Raw genomic sequence first — 8,835 nt, 5'->3', positions numbered from 1 at the left:
AGCAAACTGCGAAGCATCTTCACTTGGAGCGAGGTAATACTTATATAAGATAAAAGATGCTAAAGCAACGGCCCTGATACGACAAATTTGCGGCTTAGAAAAACAATTAAGCACCCCTATCCATTGAAAACCGTATAAGTTTGTTATAAAGACAATACGAAGTCTCACGCAACAGCGTGTGTAGCACTCACCTTTTTTGCTGATTTCACCCAACAACCAAATCGAAAGACAAAGGAGAAGTTGAAAGCAACCCCCAAATCCAATTATTAGGAGCGTACAACACACGCTCCACACTAGGCGTGTTGGAATAAAGATATATATATATATATATATATATATAATTCTTTGGTAAAAATGTCTTTACGCGGCCCTGTAGACCAAAATGTTTTACATCTCAGACTCAAATGGACGGTTAATGATCTTTCTAGGAAGCAACCATTAAACATAGAAAGAAGAATTTGCCTTTCCCACGTGGAACTGAAGAAACCCAGTCTTTCCCCAACTATAAATGCCCAATTTAGAGCTCAGCAAAGAAAAAAAGAAAAAAATATATATATTTTAAGCCTAGAAACCTCCATTTCAAGAAAGCATCATAATTAATCATTCCCACTCTCCCTCTCTTTCTATTAATACTACTTGTTGTATTCTATCCTCCCACGACAGCACAAAGGCATATATGGAGAATATGAGTGAAGAATATAAACAATACAAACATTATTGGGAAACCAATATGTTCCTCCAAACTGAAGAGCTTGATAGGTATCATCTATACTCTTTAACTATATCTGTGTGGTTTTTTGCTCGTTCAATTTCAAATAGCAACAATTAATTAATTAATTAATTAATTAATTTTGATATGGCAGTTGGGGATTGGATGAGGCTTTTTCTGGGTACTATGATTCGAGCTCACCAGATGGGGCAGCATCATCGGCAGCTTCAAAGAACATTGTGTCAGAGAGGAATAGGAGGAAGAAGCTGAATGAAAGACTCTTTGCACTTAGAGCGGTGGTCCCCAATATTAGCAAGGTCAGTACCTCCATCCATTAATTAAACTACACCTACACCTACACATGCACTCTACTTTAAATTAATTAATTAATTAATTAAAACTAGTAGTTCTTATGTATGCTATCGTGCACTGGCAATAATGATTATGATCATCGATCGGTTTATCACCTTGCTAATGTGCACCATTTTCTTCTGTAATTTTATTTATTTATTTATTTAATTTTCCATCCTTTGGTTGACATTTTTATATAGATGGATAAGGCATCGATAATCAAGGACGCAATTGACTATATCCAAGAGCTGCACGACCAAGAAAAAAGAATCCAAGCTGAGATAATGGATCTTGAATCCGGGAAATTGAAGAAAAATCCCGGTTATGACTTTGATGATCTGGAGTTACCTGTCTTGTTGAGATCAAAGAAAAAGAAAACTGACCAATTTTATGATTCTGGGGGTTCAAGAATTTCCCCTATTGAAGTCCTAGAAGTGAGTACAACTCTCTCTCTCTCTCTCATATATTCGCATCAAGACAAAACGTGTTCTTATTTATACTAGTAAATAATTTAACTTTGGATTTGATATATATTATTATTATTATTATTATTATTGATACTTTTGGTCAAAATAATTAATGGGGTGCAGCTCAGAGCTACTTACATGGGAGAGAAAACTGTGGTGGTGAGTCTAACATGTAGTAAAAGGACAGATACGATGGTGAAACTTTGTGAGGTCTTTGAATCTTTAAAGCTCAAAATTATTACTGCAAACATCACCGCTTTTTCTGGGAGGCTTGTCAAAACAGTCTTCGTGGAGGTTAGTCCCTTTTCCTTGCTTTTAACTCTCTCTCTCTCTCTCTTTTAATATTCCAAATTTTGATCTTTTTTTTTTGAAAAGCAAATTTTGATCATTTAGCATAACAAACTAGTGATTTGCTATCCACGCAAGCGTGTAAGGATTTTATATATATAAATATTACACCTTTTAATAATTCTTTTTATGGAATACAAATTTTCACAAATTTATTATTACATCATATTTTCTTTTTTTATCTTTCATAATTACACAAGTTAAATTTCAAGCTAATCAATGGTTATTTACTATTTAATTTTTAATACATATATATATATATATAATTTTTAAATTAAAATAAAAAAATTATTAGTTTAAATATGAAAGATAAAAAAAGAACATATAATGTAATGATAAAATGTTCAAAATATTAATATAATAAAAATTTATTAAATAGTATAAGATTATTTAAAATTACAAGAGAATGAAAAATTCTATGATATCTCTATTTTTACAACATGTTTATAACAAATTTTAAATGGTAAGTTATTATTGATTTCAATTTAAACCCACCACTAAAATTACTTCTTCTATTTTTTTTCCCACTAATAACAACTAATAATAACATGGCATATTGAACTTATTGTGAAAATGTCATAAATATAGCAATTTTCTGGTTAAAATATCATAAAAGGTGGATTGGCTGCTAGAATTGTATTAACGAAATTAAATATTGTAATAATAATTAATCTTTAGGTTTATGATCTATCTATGTGTTTATCTAAGAAAACAAGAATAACTGACAATAGTAGTGGTTGGATACCTTGTGTTAGTTTGATCAAAATTAATTGTTTGATTAGGGAATATTAGTATATTACGCAGAGAGATAGGAAAAGAAATGAAACAGCTGAAAGAGTGGGGTCTATGGGATTGAAAACTGATAGACCACACTTTAATAAAGTGGATCATCCATTATGTGATTGTGATATGGTATTTTAGGGAAATGATGAGTTGCGTAATCCAGATTCTGAGGGAAGGACCCCATAAGATAAGATAAAGATAGCCACTTTAACCACAAATGAATCCTACATTGCATACGCTTTATTTATTTGTATATTTACAGTTTCCGGAAGTGTTAACTTAGATATAGGCTCCTCGTAAATAGTTTATAGTTTATATATTGGTTTTGAATCTTCTGAGTTTCAATTCTCCTCTCCCATCCTCCCGATTAACTAAAAACCAAAAGTCTCCTCTCCCTTCCCATTAGCTTCAGTGGGACTGAGACCAAGGAAATACTTGGGGCTAATTGGATCCTAATAAATTTCCATTCTTTTCTGTGAATTTAAATGTGGCATAATTAAAGACACAGTCAGTAAGTACTCATGCTAGCTAGATTTTTTTTCCTAGTCTTTTTTTTTATTTGAGTTGGATTAGATTGCTATCGAAATCACTAGACATTGTTTTCCAATTCGAGACGAAAAATTAAGGACATGCTTGAGTCGTGCTTATAGAAGAGTGGATACTGTAACTGGATAGGGTTGGCAGTTGGCACTATATATACATCTTAAGTTGAAATCTTGTTTTAAAAAAAATAAAACGACACTATCATCATTTGTCTGTCCACTTAAATTTTTTTTTTTTTTTTTTTTTTTTTTTGTATTCATGTATCATGCCATCATCCAATTAGATTTTCCTTTTTTCATGAATTGAAGATTGATTTAAAATGGGTTAAATTAAATGTAAGATTTCAATAGACCCTAATTAAATTTCTAATTTAGTATTAATTGGGTTTCCTTAATGGGCCTAGTCTAATTAGTAGGATTTGGATTTGGACTGTTATAGCATCTGAAAACATTTCACAACACAATTTTGTATCGAAATTTTCACACATCCATTTTACTTTTGTATTATTATAGTGGAGCCAATTAAGTGAATTATCTGTTTTTGGATAAACGGAGCGTAGTGAAGTATCATTCGGTGATTGTAGCAGAACTCCTATTTTTTAGGTATTGACATCGGTTGTTTTAGAGAGTAGGGTAGGAGTTCTATTATTTATATAGATTGATGAAAGACAAAAATTGAAGCAATAGAAAGAAAACTAAAACAATTATTGTTATTTTTGCGTGGTCATGAAAAAAAAAGAAGTTTAATGATCGATGGATTCAGTAAAACTGTAGCCGAGTAGTGTTGTTGTATCATGTATGAGCTTGAAGCTTATAGTAATTGGGTGAATAAAACTAGAGTAGACCCAAGAATTAAAGAAATTGGTCCGCCATTGTGAAAGCAACATCACATGCATATGTCTGTCGTGTCGTCTCCCACTATGCAACATCACTGGGTTCCACTTCCATGACTCTCTCTACTAGTGCTTAAATTTTGAATACCAAATACTAACATGTTTCTCTTATGGGTCAAAGTTTCCCGCAAATCAAATCCCGAGTGCTGCCAATGCCATTCTTGTTTCCTTGAAGCTTCAACCCAAAGGAACGAAATTCTCGTGGCAAAATTGAAAATTTGCACGTGTTTCCATTTTGATATTCATTTCCCATGCGATTTCATCAAAAACACAATTCCCACGAGCTTTAATTTTTCACTGTTAGTTTGGAGCTAGCTAGGTCTTTTAATTAGTCACGTTTACTTTCTTTGCATTTCGATTTCGGAGCCTATAAGTATTTACTATATATACTGACAAGTTGTTAAGTTTAGGTTTTTTTTTTTTTTTTTTTTGTGAAAGTTAAGTTTAGTTGTTTAGGTAACAGAGGCCTTTGGATTTTAGTGACAGAAGAGACCAAAAATTATTTGATACTTTATAATGGAGTGGGCACCAAAAGTTTCAGCACTTCTCTGCAGTAAAACTTTTAGTAAAAATATCAAAGAATAATTACATGAAAACAAAAAAAAAAAAAAAACCTTAGCTTCTCCAATTTTTTTTTTTTTTTTTTTAATGGAAAACAACTCAGCTCTTTTTTTTTTTATGGGAACAACTAAGCTTTTCTATTCATGAATGAAGCCGAAAATTCGGTGTTCCTCAATTTTTAATTCTTTAAGTTTCATATCATCATGTTTCTATTGTTTTGTTGGTTGCAACTTGCAAAGCAGATCTGACAAATTTTCTAATGGGGGCCAATTCAATAAAATAGTTTATGTCACTTGTCAATCGGTACTAGTTATGATTCTAAAATGAAAATTTTGAAGGTTTTGGTTGCACATTTTGTTCTTCCCGTTTATCCACGGATAAGAACCAGTTTTTATTGTGGTCATTTTCCCGTTTCTGTCCAAATCTTCTAGTACTTTCATAATCAACTCAAAATTAATGGGGAAAAAAAAAACTATTATCAATCAATTATTGTTCCAAAGCTAGAGTTTTTTTAGAAGTCTAAAATAAGGTCAATGGCCGACATCTTCCAAGCACTACAACTATTATAAAATATTCAACTCTAAATATTTTGTTTTTAGGATTTGGTTTTCATGTCGCTCTTTTACTTCTTCTTCTTGAATCTTCTTCATCTTGATGGTCCTCACGCGAGTAAAAATTCAGTATTCCAAAAGTTCATCGATTTGGTATTTTCTATTCTTACATAATAGTTGGTTCGATAAATTATATTAGTTGTGAGGTTCATCATTTATGTGAAAAAGGAAAGAATCATATAGTACACTGCAAGTACTAAATAATTTTTTCTCAATACGCACCCACGAAACACAATCCCTTCCCTTTTCCAAGATTTGATGAAAGGAGTAATCAATCCTTTGAAAATTTTGTACCAAATAGAACCATTGTAACTCTACTAGGCAATGCTCATATGTGGTTATGTCTTGGGCGTAAGAGCCACGTCAATCAAGGACTGAATCCACTACCTGAAATGCTTCCAAAAGAAAATGCTGGTGTTCTAATCCGTACTATTCTATCTTTACCAGATAAATACAGCGGTCGAGAGCTAAATCAAGAACAAAGTGATATTCATGATGTGTACAAGGCACATAGATGATGGCCAGTGACTTAGTATAGCGCTTTTTTTCCTCCACTTGATGTAATTTGAGAAGTAGAGCTCATTGCTATTTGCTAACATTCTATATGTTTTGCAGGCAGATGAAGAGGAGAAAGATCATTTGAAGATAAGGATCGAAACAGCTATTGCGGCTCTCAATGATCCACAAAGCCCTATGAGCATCTAATGACGTGGGACTGAAGTTTGAATCCTCTATTGGTGGGATGTTTGGTCACTATGTCCTTTTCATGTTTTCATGAAGATTTAGTTCAACTCTTTGTTGGGGTTTTAAATTTAATCATTGTTTTCCTTGATGAAGAGTCTTTGGTCTTGTTTCTTAGGGGAAAGCTACATAGTTTTTAGTTAACTCCGCCATCTGAAATAATTATATGTTGTCAACTTGTTTTTCAATACTAGAATAACTTCTTGTCCGATTAAAGTTGCCTTTTGAAGTATCCTTGGAAATAAAATTTTGTTTGCCGTTTCCCGTTGCTTTTCGAATCATATGAAATTAGTTCAATTTTCAACGAGTCAAATTATTGGAATCCATTTTAGAATTTAGGAAATGTCTACATATCAAATGTTCATTATCATCAAATTTTTTGGTTTTTATTTTTTTATTTTCCAGTTTCGTTTTCTTTACCATAAGTAAGAGAATGGCATCTTCTTTGAGGAGGATAATTTTATTTTTGAAAGTTGAAAAAATCTAAATCCAAGAACTAGAAGCTTGTTGCATCAACCTAATAATCTTTTCTAATCAGTACATTAATGATGTTTTATTGAACCTGATAAAACGAGATTTCATCTCATTAGTATGTTTCTCGTCTGTACCAGTGGACAATGAGCATTCCTGTTTAAGAGAGAACACAATGTAAACAGGGACGGAACCATTGTACCCCCTAAATTTTTTTTTTTTTAAATATTATTATATATATGTGTACTAATTTTAGCAATTTTGTTCTATAAAATTATATTTTGTTTCTCTTTGGCAATATCATTGATTCTTTTAAGAGTAATGTTATACTCAAACTTTTTTATAATATTTTTACAAACTGTTATGGTAGCAAATTCCTATTGGTTCGCATACAGATACACCACTCACATCATTTTTTTACTTACCAATAATCACTTATCACATCAGTAATTTCTAAAAAAACTTGTAGCTCTAGCATTTTCCTTATTTTAATGACCATAAAAAAATATATAGGTCCAAAATCCAAACAAAATATACAAGCCTAAAAAAAATAGCTCAACAACAAAAATTACCAGTAAAACTAAAAATTAACTAATTTTATCCAAAATAAATAACCTTGTCTTTTAAAAAATTATAAGCAAAAATAATTTTGTTCTTACCTACAAAAAAATAAAAATATAAAAAAATCTCAGCAGCTAAGTAGCAGAATCAGAGGTTGAAACCGCCGCACACAACCAACAATAAAACCGCCCCCCTAACTCAAAGTTCTGGCTCCGTCCTTGAATGTAAATAACGGCACCGGTTAGGGCCTGCCAAAGACCCTCTGATGCTTAAGTTAGCTTAAGACTCTTTAGAAATCAATAATCTGTAGAGTAGTTTTGTGTGTAATCATAATGCACTTACTTGTTTCTTCTGGCTTTATATAGCCCAATTGAGATTAAATGCTTAGCCTATTGGCTTAACCTTACATTGCACCTAAGGTGGTGGATTTAATGGCTCAGTAATGACCATTTAATCATTAATATTTAAGGTCTGTAACGACCATGCAACTAGTTGGAAGAGGACGGCAGTAATGGCTACATATCCATTCATCATTCGCCATTAATTGTTGAGTTTACCTCTGAGATCAATGCGCTTTACGTTCATCCATAATGATGTCACTCGTTTGGATGACCACTTATCGCTACTCATCACTGGTTTGTTAGCTTCAGATACCTCTTCATTCTTTCCTCTTTTGCTACATACTCGTTGGTTATTTGCCCAACAATTAGCTTGGAATCAATTCTTAGCTTCAAATTCTTGACTCCTAGAGCTTTTGCAATCCTCAAGCTGGTAAGGATCGCTTCATACTCTGATTCATTGCTCGTCGTTGGGAACTGGAGTTGAACCCTATATTTAAGGACGTTCCTCTCAGTTGAAGTTATAATTACATCGACGCCTCCGAGACCTGCGACAAATGAACTGTTTGCACATATTGTCCAGTATTCCGCTTCTGGATATGGGTTTAGAAGGGTGAATTCAGCGATAAAATCTGCTAATGTCTAGGCTTTGATCGCTGTCCTCAGCCTGTATTCAATATCAAACTGGCTTAGTTCAATCGCTCACTAGACCATGCGTCCTGCTGCATCGAGTTTGCTCATGGCTTTTCCGAATTGGCTGATCCGTCATCACCATGATAGTGTGAGCTTGGAAATATGGACAAAGCTTTCTTGAAGCGACGATCAAGGAGAAGGCCATTTTTTCTATTCGTGGGTACTTCATTTCGACTCCCTAAAAGGCTTGGCTAGTGTAGTAAACAAGTCGCTGCACCCTGGACTCTTCACGAATCAAGGCCGAGCTGACATCCGTTTATGATACAGCCAAATACAAAAAATAGATCTTCTCCTTCTACTAACGGGCTTAAGAGTGGGGGTTTAGCCAAATACTCCTTAAGGCTCTAGAAGGCCGTTTCACACTCGTATGTCCATTGGAAGGCCTGCTTAAGAGTTTTGAAGAAGGGGAGACAATTATCAGTTGCCTTCAAGACGAACCTATTCAATGCTGCGATCCATCCTGTCAACCTTTGCACCTCCTTTACTATCCTTGGAGAAGTCATGTCAAGTATAACTTTCACCCTTTTTGGATTCGCCTCAATTCCTCATTGAGAGACCATGAAACCGAGGAATTTCCCTAACGAGACTCCAAAAACACACTTGGCATGGTTGAGCTTCATTCTGTATCTTCTTAAAGTACCGAATGTCTCCTGGAGGTTGTCAAGGTGAGTTTTTGCTTTACAAGCATGTCATCCACATAGACCTCCATATTCCTACCTATTTGCTTGTTGAACATTTGGTTTACTAGTCTCTAGTACATGGCACC

General features: G+C 33.5%; 1 protein-coding gene across 2 annotated transcripts; it reads left to right on the top strand.

The window, feature by feature from the left end:
- Window positions 1-478: 478 nt before the first annotated feature.
- On the top strand, window positions 479-6,280 carry LOC115987438 (transcription factor bHLH35-like). Of its 2 annotated transcripts, XR_004091087.1 has the most exons (6): window positions 479-759; window positions 864-1,026; window positions 1,261-1,494; window positions 1,651-1,821; window positions 5,713-5,797; window positions 5,881-5,973. XR_004091087.1 is itself a non-coding variant. In XM_031110975.1 (5 exons), exons 1-5 carry the CDS (start codon window positions 677-679, stop codon window positions 5,968-5,970), a joined length of 741 nt encoding a protein of 246 aa, XP_030966835.1. In that variant the 5' UTR covers window positions 489-676; the 3' UTR covers window positions 5,971-6,280. The 2 variants fall into 2 exon arrangements, 1 of the variants encoding a protein (XP_030966835.1); XM_031110975.1 differs by lacking the exon at window positions 5,713-5,797 and having other exon boundaries at window positions 489-759; window positions 5,881-6,280.
- Window positions 6,281-8,835: the final 2,555 nt, after the last annotated feature.

The sequence above is a fragment of the Quercus lobata genome, chromosome 4 (genome assembly GCF_001633185.2).
Source record: "Quercus lobata isolate SW786 chromosome 4, ValleyOak3.0 Primary Assembly, whole genome shotgun sequence".
In the NCBI taxonomy this organism is placed as follows: domain Eukaryota; kingdom Viridiplantae; phylum Streptophyta; class Magnoliopsida; order Fagales; family Fagaceae; genus Quercus; species Quercus lobata.
This window is presented reverse-complemented; position numbering and strand designations above follow the sequence as displayed.